This window comes from Pseudonaja textilis, chromosome 1 (genome assembly GCF_049901715.1).
Source record: "Pseudonaja textilis isolate UNSWEBS1 chromosome 1, rPseTex1.2, whole genome shotgun sequence".
Lineage (NCBI taxonomy): Eukaryota > Metazoa > Chordata > Lepidosauria > Squamata > Elapidae > Pseudonaja > Pseudonaja textilis.
Window position 1 is genome coordinate 171,130,046 of NC_141990.1, and position 19,057 is coordinate 171,149,102.

General features: G+C 37.8%; 2 protein-coding genes across 11 annotated transcripts in view; both read left to right on the plus strand.

Moving 5' to 3' along the window:
• ALS2 (alsin Rho guanine nucleotide exchange factor ALS2) overlaps positions 1–8,762 on the plus strand; it is a 76,460-nt gene extending 67,698 nt beyond the window's left edge. For 2 of the 4 annotated variants that reach the window (XM_026696758.2, XM_087919679.1), the window contains exons 32-34: positions 5,731–5,880; positions 6,129–6,225; positions 7,745–8,762. In XM_026696758.2, the coding sequence (XP_026552543.1) occupies positions 5,731–5,880; positions 6,129–6,225; positions 7,745–7,783 (286 nt within the window). In that variant the 3' untranslated portion in view covers positions 7,784–8,762. Of the gene's footprint in view, positions 1–1,284; positions 1,711–5,730; positions 5,881–6,128; positions 6,226–7,744 lie in introns of those variants that run through there. The other 2 variants (XM_087919677.1, XM_087919678.1) reach the window with 1 other exon arrangement.
• A 3,380-nt stretch (positions 8,763–12,142) lies between these two features.
• Positions 12,143–19,057, plus strand: part of MPP4 (MAGUK p55 scaffold protein 4) — a 33,905-nt gene continuing 26,990 nt past the window's right edge. For 2 of the 7 annotated variants that reach the window (XM_087919688.1, XM_087919692.1), the window contains exons 1-6: positions 12,167–12,532; positions 14,291–14,394; positions 15,618–15,704; positions 16,928–17,005; positions 17,379–17,459; positions 18,884–19,015. In XM_087919688.1, the coding sequence (XP_087775814.1) occupies positions 14,353–14,394; positions 15,618–15,704; positions 16,928–17,005; positions 17,379–17,459; positions 18,884–19,015 (420 nt within the window). In that variant the 5' untranslated portion in view covers positions 12,167–12,532; positions 14,291–14,352. Of the gene's footprint in view, positions 12,533–14,290; positions 14,395–15,588; positions 15,705–16,927; positions 17,006–17,378; positions 17,460–18,883; positions 19,016–19,057 lie in introns of those variants that run through there. The other 5 variants (XM_087919693.1, XR_015740697.1, XM_087919689.1 and 2 more) reach the window with 5 other exon arrangements.

Here is a 19,057-nt window from a genome sequence, read left to right on the forward strand (position 1 = left end):
ATATTCAGGCCATTGAGCCGGTTCTGATGGAGCAACGAGAACTGGGTTTCTACTATCATCTCTTCATGATCTCGAAGGCCTCGGGGGTGGAGGGCCATACTTGACCTGAAACTCCTAAACAAATTTATTCTGTATAGGCGTTTTAAAATGCAAACTCTGCATTCCATTTTAGAGAGCGTTCGAGAGAGCGACCTCCTTTCCTCCATTGATCTCACGGAGGCTTACCTCCATATTCCTATCTGGCCTCATCACCATCAGTTTCTCCGTTTCTGTAACCAGAACGTCTATTTCCAGTACTGGGCTGTTCCCTTTGGTCTTTCATCGGCACCCAGGGTCTTTACAAAGATGCTGGCAGCTCTGGCGGCTTCGCTGAGGTCTATTCCAGTAAGGGTCCAGTGTTATCTGGACGACATCCTAATCCAGTCACAGTCGGTCTGTTCTGCTCATCGGGACCTTCACATCACACTACAGTGCCTGCAAGACCACAGCTTCTCGGTCAACCTAAAGAAAAGCCACTTCTCCCCTACGACCAGGCTGTTGCATCTCAGGGCAATCATCGATACTTCCTGCTGCCAGGTTTTTCTCTCTCCAGACAGTGGGGAGAGCCTCATTGCCCTTGTCATCCAGATCCGACGCCAGCATACCATTCCCCTGTCTCTCCTGTCTCAGCTCCTGGGGAAGATGATCTCCTGCATTGGCATTGTCCCATGGTCCCGTCTTCATGCCCATGCGCTCCAGTGGTTCCTGTTGCTATTCCAATGGGCAGGCACCAGCCACTCATCCATCAATGTGCAGGTTCCATCGCAGGTCCTTCATTTCTTCAGATGGTGGCCATTTCAGGCAGTATGGTGGGGCCTCCCCTTCAAGGAGCCAGACAGGGTCCTGCTCACTACAGATGCCAGTCTTCAAGGCTGGGAAGCCCATCTAGAGGGCCAGATTGCTCAAGGATGCTGGTCTCAGGGAGACAGAGCTTGCCCTATAAATTGGCTCGAACTCAGGGCCATTTTGTTGGCCCTGAAACATTTCCAGCACAGGTTGTCACGTTCTAGTCATGACGGACAATGGGGCCGCAAAGGCCTATGTCAACAGATGGGGGGACCAGGTCCAGGGCCCTTGTGAGGGAGACAGATGCCTGGGGATATGGGCAGAGGGGTATCTTCTGTCAATCAAGGCGGATCACATATCGGAGGTCGACAATGTCCAGGCCGACTGGTTGAGTTGGTCCCAGGTCGATCATGCAGAATGGAGTCTCCATCCCTCATTATTTCTGGATTTGTCCCACAGGTTTGGTACCACGGCAGTGGATCTCTTTACCACTCCCCTCAACGCTCAGGTAAGCAGATTCTTCACCAGTTTTCCAACCCAGGGAGCAGAGGGGACCAACACGCTTCGGAGTTGCTGGCCTCCAGGTCTCCTTTACTCCTTTCCCCCTCTTCCGATAATTCTGGCTGTAGTCCGGAAGTTGTTGGAGGAGAAGGCAGAGCTGATTCTCCTGGCCCCCCATTGGCCCAGGAGACCCTGGTTTGAAGATCTGGTGAATCTGTCTGTAGACCAGCCATGGAGGATCCCAGACGACAGGATTTCCCTGCAGCAAGGGGCCTTGTTTCACTCGGACCCTCAGTGATTCCGGTTAGCTGCTTGGCACTTGAGCGGCAATCTATGAGGGAGGCCAATTTTTCTGATAGGGTGATAGACACCATTCAGGCCTCCCACAAGCTGTCCACCTCACACATCTACCATACTACCTGGAAGTTCTTCTGTTCATGGGCTGTTAAGTTGGAAATTGTACCTTCCTCAGCTTCTGTGGCAAAGGTGTTAATGTTCCTCCAGGACGGGCTTGATAAAGGCCTCGCCCCTAATACTCTTCGCCGCCAAGTTGCGGCTCTTTTGTCTGTTTTGTTGGAGGGTTTCGATTATCTCATCATCCCTCTGTACGCAGTTTTCTATGGGGGGCTGCTAACCTTCGCCCTCCCATGGTTCACAGATTTCCTACGTGGGATCTCCCTAAAATTCTATGGGCTCTCACGGGTCCTCTCTTTGAACCTCTTAGATCAGTGTCTCTACAACACATGACCTTTAAGGTGACATTTTTGGTGGCCATCACTTCGGCCAGGAGGTTGTCGGAGTTGGCGACCCTCTCCATTAGACAGGACCATTGTGCGTTCCATGAGGATAGGGTGGTTTTGAGGTTAGATCCCTCATTTGTTCCTAAGATAAACTGGTTTCACCAGGCACAAGAATTGTTTTGCCAAATTTCTGCCCAGGACCACAACATGAGTTAAAGCACAGATGGCATAAGTTGGACATAAGGCGGGCCCTCAAGATCTACATCAAGAGGACTGCTAAATTTAGGAGATTGGAGATTGTGTCATTTCATCCCACCTCCTTGGGGACCAAGGTGGCTCCTTCTATGATTGGGAGGTAGATTCAGACTTGCATCTCCAAGGCCTACCAAGCTTTGTGCCTGCTAGTTCCTATGAACATCACAGCTCACTCCGCTAGGAGTGCAGCTACTTTGGCTGCCTGGCCTTCTCAGGCTTCGCTGGAGGAGATTTGCAGGGCTGGTACCTGGGCATCTCCGTTGCCATTTATACGACATTTTAGGTTGGACTCCTTTCCTTTGGCAGACGCCTCGTTCGGAAAGGGGGTGCTTCAACAGGTGGTACTACAGTCAGAGTGACCTACCCAGACGTTGACCCTCCCATGGGCATGCAAGCTTTGGTATGTCCCATTCCTGGACTCTCTTAGGAACGTGTATGAGAAAGGGCATTGGTAGAATTACCTGAAAACGCCCTTTCTATATATGCTGCAAGAGAGTCCAGCCCCACCCTAGTTCATCTGGGAGGGGGTGTTTTGTTATGTTTACTTGTTTACCTTCCAGAGAGACGTTATGTCTGTCAAGGATCTTCACCTAAAAGATGGTGAGCAGCCAAGGCTGATGGTTTTTATAGTGGCAGACCCAGCTCTATGACATCAGTAGGAGGAGTCATATCCCATTCCTGGACTCTCTTGCAGTGTATATAGAAAGGGCGTCTCAGGTAATTCTACCAATTCCAATTTCAATCCTGGTCTCAGCAAAAGTCCATTAAGGATGCCAGAAATAACATTTATTTTAATCTTCATTAAATAAATAAGTTTATATGCCTTCTTTTTACTTATAACAATATTGACTTTTAATCCATTCAAACAATGTCATAGAACTTTAATTTCTTTTCATCTCTTTTTTGCTCTTTCTCATAAGATTCATCCAAGTGTCAGGATTCTGGCAGTTACTCCAATTAAATCATGAGCCTCGAGCCACACTCCCAAAACTAAAAAGGACTTATTAGAAGTTAACATTCCGCCATTTGCCTGGGCGTAGCCAATTCTGAGATACGTAATTCACTGTCATCCTTGATCCTGCTTCCCGCCCCCCCCCCACCTCTCTGGGTGCATCATCCAACGAAACACATCCATAGCCAAAAGTCATCAATCATGCTCTCCAATTAGATTTTTTGCTTCAGTCATCTAATCAGTCTGAAGAAAATATGAATAGAATGTACTTTCGATTCCACACTGCTGCCTGCTCTTTGAAAGTTCCCCCCTTTCTTTCTGTTGACAACTATAAAACGTGTATACAAAATGTTTTATGAGTTGACACCAAGCTTTGACAAACCTGTCTTGTCAATCCAGTATAAAAAAATTATCCGGGCCAATCTCTTGGTTTATTATTTGTAATTCCCTTTTGATTTTTAAAGCATTAACCAATTACTTTGGTATGTCCAATGAGTCATCTTCTTTCTATGTCATTGCTATAAGCTGTCATTTATAAATCTACTTTTAATGTCAACTGTGCCTCTGTCAGTTAAAACTTATTCCTCTTCTGCCGTTTTTTCCAAAACAAATTTGTGGCATTCTCTATCCAAGGAACAATTTTTTTAAAAAAAAATTACTTTTTATTAAAGTTTACAATTAACAAAGATAAAAAACTAATCCAAACTAAGAAAAAAATATATAAATTAAAGCAGATGCAAAGAAAAAGAAAAAACAATAATTAAAAGAGATATATAAACACATTATTTATCCCTTCATCAAGACACGTACCAATAATTTTAACAATTTATTTTCCTTTCTGGTATTAACAACAAAAAACCCCTTCATTCTGTATCTTATTCCTTATCTATAAATAAGTGTTAACATCTTTTCATTCCTAACTAGCAGGTCCATTAAGAATTGCCAGAAACAGCAACATATATATATTTAACCTTGATAAATAAGCTAACTTTATATTCCTTCCTTTTGCTTTTAAGAATCTTGATCTTTAATCTTTTTAGTGTCCCAAAAGTTATTTCTTTTCATTTTCTCTTTATTTATTCTCAGAAACTACTTCATAAATATAATGTGTTTCTTTTATAAATATGAAATAAAAAAGTTATCCAATCCACTCCTCTGATTTGTTATTTGTATGCCCTTTTAATTATTAAGATAACAGCCATTTCATTTGAAAATCCAATGTTACATCTTTTTCCATATTGTTCTTGTAATTTGTCATTTTTAATTCTACATTCACAGCAGCCTCAATATCTATGATGTCCTCTTCTGTCACCTCTTATAAATCCATTTTTATGATAGCAGTGTCTGAAAAATAATTTCTGTATGCATTGTTCCCAAATATCCTAAAATTTTCCAGTTAGAATATTTTTATGATAGCAGACCATCTTAAGTCTAATTCCATCCTAAATATCCTTGAATTCTTCCAAAGTTAGATTATTCTGTATTTGTAGGTCTCTTCTTCTTTAATTACTATCATTAACTGTCTATAGAGTTTCTCAGTCATCCAGGTCATAGTTGTCCCAAAGGTGCTTTTACAAGAGGCAACTGGACTTCCTTGTTTTTCTTTGAAGACATTTTGCTTCTCATCCAAGAAACTTCTTCAGTTCTGACTGGATGGTGGGGAATGGAAGGACTCCTTGCAGACAGTGATCATTTGCACTCTTTTGTATTACTATAGTTATTTCTGCTTCCCTGTAGTGTCCAACTTTCTTTTTTTCTTTTTTTTATTGAACAAACACAAAAAGGAAAAAAAAGAACATTAAAAACAATGGACATGATGCAATCATCCTAACCCACATAGTTGTCTTATATCGCTAAGTCATATAAAAATAGTACATACTTACATTCTATATACATAATATATACATATAATCATTTCTTATTTTCCTGATCCTTCCTTTTTTCTAACCAACAATAAAACTTATCCCATACTTTGTAATAATCCGATTCATCCTTATTTCCTGTAGTGTCCAACTTTCAATGTTCCCTGTCATGTTTCTTTTTCTAACATTTTCCCATAAAAAGATTTCTGACATTTAGTTTTAAAATAAAAAAGATACATTGTCTTTTTATAAATTTTTAAAAAACCTTAGACTGATTTTTACTTCAAATCCATCCAGCCACTTAGTCCATTTATAACTTTCCAAAACCCAGTATTCTAACCAGTCTTTTGCTATTTATTCCAAAATAAGAATGTTTAAGTCCTAAAATTTCTTTCAAGAAGAAGGAAACTCACCCAGTACAAATGAAGACTTCTATGTCTAGAACTTTGGATCTGTTCTTGAGTTTCATTTGATATTGTAGTCCCTCATGTCTGAGGGACATGAAATAATCAGAGGAGAGGTTCAATTTAATATTGAAAGATTGAACAAAATTCTCATTTTTTTGCTCAATATCAAAAAATAATCTTCCCAACAGCACAACATTTACACCTACTGACAAGTTGAAGGTGATCCAGCAGACATTTGAGGAGATCTCGCAGAGCGTTCTTGAGTCTCTTCATGAAGATTTCCTTTGGTCCATGGATGATTTGTTTCCTGTTTTTCTGTATGTAGTGCTACGAGCCCGGTAGGTAAAATTCTGAACTAAATCTTTTAATTATAGCTATAATTATTCCATCACTAACTGAGGCAAGTCATGGGACCCAATTGTGTTTTATTAATTAACTCTGGTGCTGTTGGAATTCTAGCATAACATACTTTTATTGATCATACTTATTTATAATTCATTTTTTTTGAGGGGGGGCACATTCATAGTAATGCATCTGCTGATTGATAAATGTCGATTAATGTGATTATTTTTCCTTTTTGTGGCAGGATAAGAAATTTGGGGTCTGAAGTGCACTTGATTGAGGACCTCATGGATCCCTATCTTCAACACGGGGAGCAAGGCATTATGTTCACTACTCTAAAGGCATGTCTTAGTTTTGTTGATTATTCAGAGTCATCTTGTAATGGCTTCTGTGTCATTTTCTTTTGGTACTATAAGAATTGTAGACTTGATTTAATTGGTACTAAATTCACCTAATCTGACCTGGATCAAATATAGAGAAAATAATATTTTTTACATGTCCAATTATTCCTTGCCTCTCTTGGCTCATTGCTACTAACAAGGAAAGAATAGCTGATTATAATCATTATTATTGTTATTTTAAAGAGAGGCCCCTTTGAAACAGCAGTAATTAGGTTAATCCTAACTGAATGTAACCTGAACAATTACCTTGATTAAGAAATGTTACTAGAGCTAGTAATATTTACTTCCTGATAAAGATGGATCTGAAAGTATTTCCTGACAAACTCTTGTATGCATCTGGATAAAGTTTACTCTCTAAATCTACTTCGATATGGCTTTATTTTTATTTTTATTTAAGAAATGGCCATGGCAATAAGCTTTGCCTAGAAGACAGCAGAAAATGCAAGCATTTGGCAGTCTCACAGTGCACTGGCTAAATTGTAGATTATGCCTTATGCAGACCCTTTATCAGTGGATTTCTTTGGGGGGGAATATTATTTTATCCTCTTTTATTAACATCTATCTGCCTGAAACCACTTCAAAGGTGAGGGCTGAGCTGCTCTCACTCCTCTTCCCTCCTCTTTTTCATTTAGCTCATTTGAAGGAAGTACATATCCTGAATAAGTATTTGAGCATTATAATGAATTAGATAAAGGCCAAGAAAGAATTTAGTTCAGATTAGGCATCTGCTGGTTCATGGGAAGGTCATCTATGATGTGTACAATCTCTTTTGGAGAGGGTTAGTTTGCTAAAGAGCAGGCTCATAATTGAATGGTGCTCCTGAACTCATTATTGTTACTGGAAGTCATCAGTGATCTTACTGATACCTTTTTACCAGTTTGGTTGGTATTTCACCTGAAATCCAGTGTACAGGAATAGTTCTGCAGATAAACACACACATACATATACGCAAATATACACATGCTGCTTTGGTGATAATTAGATTACTGCAGTGTATTGGATATGAGGTTGTCTTTGAAGACTACTGCAAAATGTCAGTCAGTCCAAAATAGAATATATTAATTAGAAGTTAAGTTATTAATTAGGACAATTTATAATGCTACTGTTTTATCAACTATGGTAGGTTCCACATACTATTTTTTAAGTCCTGGACAGCAAAAGGCTTGAATATTTGCATTTTAGGAAGCTTGTTTGTTTGTTTGTTTGTTTGAACAAATGTATTCTGCTAAAGGACCTTTTCTAAATATTTCGCATGGTCTTTAGAGGGTAAATAAAAAGTAGAGCCCCCCCCCCCCCATTTTAATTGTTGGACTCCTCTGAGTCGTTTCTTATTGGCATGCGTGACTGCTACTCTGTATTCATTTTAATAGTAATTTTATATCCTCTTACTATTGACAAATTAAGTATGTTTAATGAATCATATGTATTTGCTTATTATTTTTCAAAAATTTATTTTTAGGCATGCTATTACCAGATTCAGCATGAAAAGCTTACCTAACACATTTGCCTTATGTGGAAGATTCATCTGAATTTTTACTCGTCCTCCCTGAAATACTTAAAATGAAAACAGCGACTTTAATCTGGATGTAATTTCTAAAGCTTTAAGGTCAGAAAAAAAGCAAAGATGTGAGATCAAAGAAAAAGATAAGCTTCAGAAAGCAATTATTTTAAAATGTTAGAATCACATGGATCTCAAGAAAGAAAAAGATCATCCTCCACGTGATGCCTTTGACACAGAAGAAGTTGGAAATTTGTGATGTTGTGATTTTGAATGACTGAAATGCACTAGGGAACTACTGTATTATTTTTAAATGAAGCTGCCTAGGTTTGTGTGTCATGGGGGGGTGGGGGGAATCCTCTCTAAAGTTATAAATAGAAGTACAAGTGCTTGCAAAAAATCAAGATCTGTTGGATTTATTAATTCCAAAATGTTAAGTATGTGGGAGGTGTTAAAGGGAATTTAGTATTTAACATCAAGGAACATTGATCATTGTAAACGTCAGCAGTGAGTTTAAAATTAAAAATGTTTACAGAACTCTTATTTCTTCTAAGCCTTGATGAACAAACTTTATATGCTATAGTTGGAATGGTTTACTTGACAATGGTGGACCATGTTACAGAATGATAAAACGGCAATCTTATTAAAGATGTGCTCCCAGGATTGAAATATTATCATTATCTGATGTTGAACTGCTATATCTGCAATGTCATTTGACAGAAGGATATCTTGTTACCAGCAACTCTATGTCATTGTTCTTGTTACTTTTTCTTTGCCTTTTATGGGTAGCTCTCATTCTGGATAAAACAGGTGCTGTTCTTTACTATATCAGAAATACTTCCCTGGTTAAATTCAGTTAATAATATTCAATACAAATAACCTCTGGACATCAGAATCATGCTTGTGTGTTAACTTCTTTTATTAAAAATACATTTTCATCAAACTGTAATTATAAATGAAGCAATTTTCATAATAAAAATACTAATTCTGTCATTCTTTTATAATATATAAATTGCTTTTTGGAATTCTTTTATAATAATTTCAATGTGAGTTTTCTGCATTATCCAATCACTAAAGTAAATAAAATTGATCCTAAACTATTGTTTTCCGTTTTGAGGCTCTTTGTGGGATACCCACAAAGGAACACAACCCATGTTGGTTCATCCCCATCATAGGATCTCCTAAAGCCTCAAAAAGTGTCTACCAGCTGCCTGTTACATTATCGCACTACCAGATATACTATGAACTTTAAGAATCAATATATGTAGCCACTGACCATTAAATTTTTGAGCCATTTAAGGGCATGGACTCACAAAAATTTAGAAAGCTGCAAAAAAGAATCATATGCAATTAACCTAGCTATTATTTGTAACATGTTTTGATTATGAGCAAGCACATTGTCAAGAGTTCTGGCCTAAGTGCTAATATTTGTACTTCAGTATTTTTTAAAAATCTATTTATTTATATGTCACCTTTATTCTTCTAAATCTCAAGTTTGTGAATATACCTAATACTCCTCCCTCCTTATTTTCCCCGCAACAACAACCCCATAAAGCAAGGGTCCCCAAACTTGGCAACTTTAAGATTTGTGGACTTCAACTCCCAGAATTCTCCAGCCAGCTAAGTTTGGAGACCTGCCATAAAGTGAGTTGGATGAAGAGGGACTGGCCCAGGGGTGGGATGCTACCAGTTCTGCCTGGCTCTATAGAACCGGTAGCTCTGAAGAGCAGCAGACACTGAACTGGTTCTGTGTTTGCTGCTGTTGGCCCACCCACCTGCCCGGGCTCTTACCTGTCCTTTATTTCCTGCTTTTTCAACCTCAGCTGCTTTACGCGGCACAGCTGAAATTGGAAAAGCAGGAAAAAAGTGGCTTTTCAAATGCTGCGCACCTGCGCACAGCGCTTTTCAGCTGTCTGGGCGGCACAGCTTAATGCTTTGCACATGCGCACAGCGTGCGTCTGGTGTGTGTGCGCAAGAAGCGTGCATGCGCATGCAAAACATCACCAAATCGGTAGTAACACCAGTTGAATCCCATCCCTGGACTGGCCCAAAGTCACCCGGCTTGCTTTTCATGTCTAAAATGGGACTAGGTATGCGGGGTCGGGGGGGAAGTATTGAGTTTTGGGGCTTTAATCCAGTGAATTTTATTAAAAGCTGTAAATATGTGAATTCTGTCAGAAAATCTATTTTGGGAACTGCAGAATCCTTTAGTTGTATAAAATAATACTATGTGTTATGTTAGCTGTTACATACATACGAATCCGTCTCTCCAATGCAGATTTTCAGCGTGAATACATGAAAATTTAGTGAGCAGGGAAATGTTTGAATGTTAAGTGTTTGTATATAGAACAGGGATGGGTAATCTGAGAGGCTTGTTTAGATTGAACAACATGTACACTGTATACATAGTTGACTACATTGTACGGTACATAATACTTTTAAACTGAATTCCATTACCAGCCAATTTTGCTGATATAATCTTAAAGTGCAAATAGAAATCCTCCAGACTTCATGTTTCTAGGGACTGATGGGAGTTTGTCTAATATCAGAAGTGACACCTTTCCTACTGAAGTTTGTACTGTACAGTTAGACTGTATCTAACTGATACATCTAAAAATCTATGCCTTTCTCACTTGTTGAGAAAAATATCTTTTTACTTGAAAAACTCCTCTCCTTGTATTCTTTAAGGAAGCAAGGAGCTGAGTGCTAATAATCTGAGTTACATAATTTCTACAAGTGAAACTCGAAAAATTAGAATATCGTGCAAAAGTTCATTTATTTCAGTAATGCAACTTAAAAGGGGAAACTAATATATCAGATAGACTCATTACATGCAAAGCAAGATAGTTCAAGCCGTGATTTGTCATAATTGAGATGATTATGGCTTACAGCTCATGGAAACCCCAAATCCACAATCTCAGAAAATTAGAATATTACATGCAATCAATAAAACAAGGATTGTACATAGAACAATATTGGACCTCTGAAAAGTATCAGCATGCATATGTACTCAGTACTTGGTTTGGGTCCCTTTTGCAGCAATTACTTCCTCAATGCGGCGTGGCATGGAAGCTATCAGCCTGTGGCACTGCTGAGGTGTTATGGAAGTCCAGGATGCTTCAATAGTGGCCTTCAGCTCTTCTGCATTGTTCGGTCTCATGTCTCTCATCTTTCTCTTGGCAATGCCCCATAGATTCTCTATGGGGTTCAGGTCAGGCAAGTTTGCTGGCCAATCAAGCACAGTAATCCCACAGTCATTGAACCAGGTTTTGGTGTTTTTGGCAGTGTGGGCAGGTGCCAAGTCCTGGAAAATGAAGTCAGCATCCCCATAAAGCTCGTCTGCAGAAGGAAGCATGAAGTGCTCCAAAATCTCCTGGTAGATGGCTGCATTGACCCTGAACTTAATGAAGCACAGTGGACCAATACCAGCAGATGACATGGCTCCCCAAATCAACACAGACCGTAGAAACTTCACACTGGACTTCAAGCATCTTGCAGTGTGTGCCTCTCCATTCTTCCTCCAGACTCTGGGTCCTTGGTTTCCAAATGAGATGCAAAAGTTGCTCTCATCAGAAAAGAGGACTTTGGACCACTGAGCAACAGACCAGTTCTGTTTTTCTTTAGCCCAGGTAAGACGATTCTGAAGTTGCTTGTTGTTCAGGAGCAGCTTGACAAGAGGAATATGACATTTGAAGCCCATATCCAGAATCCGTCTGTGTGTGGTGGCTCTTGATGCACTGACTCCAGCCTCAGTCCACTCCTTGTGAAAGTCCCCAACACTTTTGAATGGCCTTTTCCTGACAATCCTCTCCAGGCTGCGGTCATCCCTGCTGCTTGTGCACTTTTTTCTTCCACACTTTTCCTTTCCACATAACTTTCTATTAATGTGCTTTGATAGAGCACTTTGGGAACATCCAACTTCTTTTGCAATTACCTTTTGAGGCTTTCCCTCCTTATGGAGGGTGTCAGTGATGGTTTTCTGCACAACTGTCAGGTCAGCAGTCTTTCCCATGATTGTGATTCCTACTGAACCTGATTGACAGACCACTTAAAGGCTCAGGAACCCTTTGCAGGTATTATAGCTTCATTAGCTGATTAGAGTGGGACACTTTGAGCCTAGAACCTTTTCACAATATTCTAATTTTCTGAGATTGTGGATTTGGGGTTTTCATGAGCTGTAAGCCATAATCATCTCAATTATGATAAATCACGGCTTGAACTACCTTGCTTTGCATGTAATGAGTCTATCTCATATATTAGGTTCACCTTTTAAGTTGCATTACTGAAATAAATGAACTTTTGCATGATATTCTAATTTTTCGAGTTTCACCTGTATACTTAAATCCTTGCGCTTCCTTTCAGCTTCAAGCATTCAAATTGCTAGTCTGTCTCTGTCAGATGGTCCCCTTCACTGATCTTCTTTCGGTAGTGATTTGTCATCTTATGGTATTAGCTCTTAGATACTGAACAGCTAGTCTTAATCAGGCACTCTTAGTGCATTTCCTCCACTCTATTTTTCTCAGCTACCTTTTCTGTGGTAGCATCCAATTCAACAAGGAAAAAAAGGAAGAATGTTCTAAAAGTTTCAAAAAGGGACAGTAAAAATGATCATACTTCCTTTCTTGTAAGAAGATTAATATATATCCTGCTCTACTCTTAAAGTTTTCCATCAACAGAACAGTCCAGGGAAAAGGGCTGCTACCTTGAATTGAAAAAACTGAAGACATGGGACAGCGTATTTTATTCCAGGTTGGCATTATTTTTGCTGATTGGGTACTATTTTCTGGGGTTTTCTAGCACAGTTGAATATCTTTCCTACTGTTGGCTGATTAATTAGAATGGTATCTTGTTTACATCACAATTAATTTATGCAGCAACAGTTTTTTGTTTTGTTGGATGAAAGGATTTTAGACCAGAGGCTTATTTAATTGCTAGCAGATTCTATCTAGAAACAAACCCATTTTAGCAAACTGAGCACCAAGAAATCAGCTAAACTTTTCTCCAGAGACTATAATTCCTACACACACACAAAAATTAGTTTTGGTACTATTATTTGATGAATGAAGAATCCCATCAGAGTTTTTTATTTTGTTCTGTATGAGTTTTGATTTGTAGGATTTACAAACTGAATCTCAAATGTTTTTTACAACCTTCCATATTTAATATTTAAATAGGGAGATTTTACATATATAGCACAGAGATATTCAAAAGAAATATCTGGAATTTAAAGAAAAAGAAAAGAAAATAGAAAAAATATGTGGCTGAGATTTTCTATGTGCAATAAAACATTGCGTCATACCTTTTGAAGTAATATTGATGTAGCCTTTTGTTTGCTGCTCTTTATTTTCAAATAATACACAAACATGGACTCATATATACACATCTGATTCAGAAATGTTGAGGTGCAGAATTTTTTTTCTAAATATCTAGAAAATGTAAGCTTTATGTGACTAAAACAGGAAATCCTATTTTCTTTTTTAATGTAATTGCTCAGCTGTTGGTTTCTATGCTTGCAGAAAATTCCAGAAGGCAGAGATTGTGTTTAAGTCATGAAAACATCAGCTTTTTTCCTTTTGAAAATGCAAAGCTTTCTTTTGATATTACCTGTCATAATTTTTGATTTGTAATTTTGTGGTAATTTTGCTTTGAAAATTATGCTTCTATAGCATAATATATGAAACTTCACTATTGTAAATTGACACAATTGTCCATTTGATTGATACATCTGCCACTTTCTGGCATAATTAAAAAGAGAAAGCTTTCTTCTTATGGCAAAGGCATGCAAGATTAAGGTTAATACAAGTATAACACAAGAGAAATCAGATTTCAGGTGAACTCACTTTAAGATTTTTAAGAACTCTTATTAAATGCAAAATTGTCTAACGTAGAAAGGCATAACAACCATTTTTAATCAGGTTATTAAATATAAAGAGATCTCTATGAAAAGTTGCATATGCATAGCTATATACTGAACTTCAGTTAAAATATTAAATTAAATTATTAAATACTTAAATATAAAAGATTAAGAATTATTTTAGGTTCTTTTCTTTAGTTCTCTTCAAATTACAGTTTGAGAACATTAAATTAAATGTTTACTAATTATAATCAGAAGAGAACTAAAGGCTATCTAATAATCTAAAATATTTTCCCTTTTATATCATACATACAGTATTATAGAAAAGAGCCTTCATCTTGCCAAGAAAAAAATACATCTACTTTTATCTTTGAGCTAAGCAGACCAAAAGGCTGCTCTGATTTTGAGCTCTAGGAAATACTGCTGATATGCTTAGTTCCCCTTGTGTATGCAACTAAATTGTTCAGCCAGGGAAGTCAACAGAGAAGCCAAAAAAGGCAAGATGACAGCTGTGTGGTCAAACCTCCTTGCCTTTTTGTATATGCTTAGGTATGTGTAAAAAGACTTTGGATCACAAAGTCATGGTAGTCATTTTGACTTTTGGGGATCCCTCATGGATACTTCTAACTGTGCGATCTTTTCTTTCTAATTAGGCTTCTAATAATTATATAGCAGATGATCCATCCAGAGAAACCAGCAGAATTTCCAAGAATGAATGAGATGCACAGAGTTGCAGCCTTGCACAGCAAGGAAAAAGGTACATTCCACTCATTTATTTGATTTTTTTAACATAAATGCCTCTTTTTAAAAACAAAGAGAGAAATCATTATAACAGCAGCTATTTTTTCCCCTATTCAGATGTATGTAGCTGGACAGCTATCAAATTCATATAGCTATCTTTTTCAAGAATGTGACTCTGGGTGGTATATAGTAAAAACAAAAGAATAAAACACATAAAAAACCATGCATGTAACAAGACCACAGAAGAGTGTTTAAAAGGCATTTTGCAACCTCCCTGTCTCTAAAGAATGCCAGGTCTGCTGGAAAAACCATGTTTTAAGGCTTTTCAGAAGGCTGGTAGGGATGGGATTAATCTCTCCTCAGGGAGTGGGGATGATAGACCAGAGGGCAGGAGTCACAGCAAAAAGTGATGGAATCAGATGGAACCCTTAAGAATCATGACCCATAACCTACTTCACTCCTGCCAGATTTGTTGGGATGGGTAGAGGTAATTGGGAAGAGGCAGTTCCACAAATCACCTGGTCCCAGGCTATGTAGTACTATAAAGGACAAAATCTGCACCTCAGATTGGACCCAGAAGCAAACTGGCAGCCAATGCAGGTTACAAATTAGAGCTGTGTTACTCTATGGGCATGCATAACTGTATTCACTGCAGCATTTAGCACCAGTTGAAACCTTTGAATACTCTTCAGGGGCAGCCCCATAAAGACCACATTACAGCAGTCCATTCAGGAGGTGACCAAGTTGGAATGCCTGAGAGCAGAGCCTTCCAATTCAGCAATGGGTGCAACTGGAGCACAACTGCCACCTGCACCATGTAGGATAGTAGAATAAAGTGGCAATTTACATAGCTGGGAAGCCAGCTGCTTATCACACCGTTATGTCTGTTTTAATTGTGGCTAGGCTTGTAAAGAAATATAAAACTAAGGCGGGGGAAAGGGATTTACAAGATATTGTAGTCTCCCAATTCTGGTTTTGACCTGAAAAAATGGCAGGCTTCACATACGCATATAGGATACATATATCTTCGAATCAAATCATAAATTATACAAACAAATAATAATAAATGAGATAATAAATTATTATAAATAAATTTTATGGGAATGAGGAATTTTCTGTCATGCTATAATTTTTAATTTATCTTTTGTCTAAAAAATAAAAGATATTTGTATAAATACCTGTATTTGGAGGAATGCAACAGTGGGGCTAGGTTTATGACACATTCTGTCTTTGATCCAGCACAAAATGAGCTTTTTTGACAAGAAGGATATTGATGGTGTATTATATGAACTGCTCAGATCTCCATGGCTGCAGGCTCTCCTAAAGGTAAAATATCTTCCAATAAGCAGCAACTGCAAATTTTGTGCCTTCCCTTGGTTATGCACAAAAACAGGCTTCTTTGCATTTAAGAAATTTTAACTTTATTTAATTATTGAATGGGCTGAGACAAATGATAGAAGGCTTATTCTATTCTTCGGAAACTAATAATTGTTACAATTCCATACTATAAACCCATTTTAATTTTTCCCTAACTCAAATTTTAGAACTAAAATACGTATGGATAGTTTAGTAATAAACCAGGCAGGAACGATTTTTTTTTTGCATTTCTTAAATCCATGTGTTTCCATAGTTTTACACGGAACAGTATTAAAATAAGACCACCTAATTCTCAGATTTTCACTTCCTTTCCAACCTTTTGCATTTATAAGGTTTGGTACCATAAATGTTTCTTAGTGCATTGTTCCTATCATAATTTTTAAAAACTTTCTACTTTGCTTTACAAGTGATGCATGAAGCATACTATGGCAACAGTTTAGGACAGAGAACAGAATTCATTGAAGTCACTTCAGTGCTCAATGCCAGTATATGTCAAAGAAGCACATTGTCAACTTTATGAGGTAGTCCAGATAAGAGGAACATCCAGAATTATTAACTCTGACTTTATTATAAGGTTACATTAACAGAAAATTGCAACTCTGAAAGTACATTTTTCCCTCCCCCGCAACTTTAAAAGTCCAATAATAGCAATTAGAAGTAGCACTTAGACTTATATACCGCTTCACAGCGCAGCCCTCTCCAGGTGGTTTACAGAGTCAGCATATTGCCCCCAACAGTCAGGGTCCTCATTTTACTGACCTTGGAAGGATGGAGGGATAGGTCAACTTTGAGCCTAATGAGATGTTATCTGCCAAATTACAGGTAGCAAAAGTAGCCTGCAATATTGCATTCTAACCACTTGCGCCATGGAAGCTCTTAAATTAGGAAAGTTTCCTTCTTAGACCTTTGCTATATCCCATTACTTCTGCAGACTAAACTTTTCTTATCTGACCATTATCTAGTCTGTGTTTCTTTCTCCAAAAGGTCAATCTCATATATCCTTACACATATAAATCTTGTAGAATTTGTACTGAAGAAAATTGGGCTTGATTCCTGGACCACTCACATTGCTTTGTATGAAGAGAGAGCCAGGCTTTTGCATTATGTACCAAGTTTGCAATATTGTGACATTGCATAGTGGCAGCAACATCTTTAACTTCATCTGTTTCTAGGTATATGAATGCCTTCATCAGTATATAAAGAGAAGGCCAGTTTCATTCATATCCCAGGCACAAGAATTGATGCATGAGGTAAGATTGCTGGAGTTGAGGTTAAATGCAATTTCCCTAGTTTTTGCTTTCAATATTACAAGTTCCACTGAAATAAAATTGCTTTGGACTACTCCTTGAAGTTTTCTTGGCAAAATTCTTTTTTAGAAACGGATTTCCCTTTCCTACTTTTTAGGACTAAAAAAAGTTTACTAACCTGAGGTCTCCCAGCTGGTTTTGTGCCTAAGGCGGAACTAGAACTCATGGTCTTCTGGTTTCTACCTGATGCCTTAACCACTGCACCAAATTGTCCTTTATGTTTTACATAATTGTATTTTATAAACATCAATGTGCTATTTAAACAATAGGTTAAGTTATATATTATCAAAATGAAGTGTGCTTCTCTTGTTCATAGGTAGTGGAGTTGCTGCATAGAGGTCAACAATCTCCAGAAATTAAAGAACTAAGACAACTTCTACAAGGTCCTCACTTCAAGGTGTGTATTGGCCCCTGAAATTCTTCAGCAAGGAAGAGAAAGATCTCCAATAGAAGATCCTTTATTATTAAGATGCATTGTTGAACTCTTAAGTATTAGCACAGACCAATAATTTTATCACTTTGAGATACATTAGGGATGCTGGGCACCATGTTTCTCTCCATTCCTGAAAAACATTTTAGCAAAGTAGAATCCAAACTGGCTAGTTTTATTGGTCAGGGAAGAAACAGTTGCAGGAAGGCATATTTGTCCTTCCTTTGCAAAAGGAACCCTGGATTATTACTGACTTTTCCCATGGTCCTGAGGAGCTGAATTGCAACACACTCTGCTCTAGTCTTCTATGGAAACACTAGCCCCATCCATCAACCAAAAGAAGCAGAGCCATACATCGAGAGACTGATAAAATCCAAAAGCCATTTTTCAAAACAATCAACAGGTGAAATCTGCCCTTCCCTCAGAAAAGAAACAAGTTTTCTCTCTTTTATATAGAAAGCATGCAAGAAAGAGAAGCAAAATCTTATGTCCCTAATTTGTGTAGCTGTAGGTTTTGTATCTGGAAGTTACAGTAGCTGCCAGAACTCTTGTACTATTGCTTTAGAATAGCATATCAGTGCTAGGTTATTGCTCAGCAGCTTCGTCTGGTTTTGACAAAAAAATCTCTGTTCTCCCCCAACACTTGTGTGTCTTTATTTTAACTTACAAATTCTGTCTCCCTTTTCAACTAAAAATAAAGTTAAATCATAGATTAGAATAATTTCAGGTACAAGTAGGGAAAACATCCAGAATTTTAAATAGTATATATTATCCTTCACCTGCATTTAAGTGTATCCTGCATATTCAAAGATACAAAGATCATCCACAAAGCTTTTGAAAGAAAAAAGTTCAGCTTTCCTTCTTCTTGCCAATCTACATTTTTCTATGTAAGAAGATTTCAGAAAGGAGAATCCATATTTTTTCCATCTGCCCTTTAAAATTATACAGTTCTATGCTTTCTAGTATTTAAAAAAAAGCTTTTTCAAGCTGTGTATGTTGCAGAAGTTGATTTAGAAGTGGCTATGAAGATCTATCATTCCCTGTTATAAAATGTGAGGGTCTCTTTTGAGGCTACCAAAATCTTTTAGTACAAGGGATATTTTTTTCTAACACAAATCCATCATATTGACATTTGAAAAAGGAAATAATACAATAAAGCTGGGAGATCTGGCTTCATATTCCAATTCAAGTGGTCTAATAGTTTGTGATGATTGTATGCTAGACCAAAAAAAAAAATCTAATTTTTTGAGGGTTAAATGGACATACACACAGAAATAAAAATCAAAACTAATTGTTAGGCTGAATTTATCTTGTAACTTACACCCAAGCATCCTCATTAAAAATGACCTAGCATTTATTTACCCCGTATCTGTGTTTAATCTTTCTTATAGGCATTGTTATTAGCTCATGATACTGTGGCCCAGAAGGATTTTGAACCTATGCTTCCACCTCTGACAGAAAACCTCCCTGAAAATGAAGAGGCCATGAGGATTGTCTGTCTGGTGAAAAACAATCAACCTCTTGTAATGTTCAATTTCACTTTAATTTTAATTATATTCATTCAA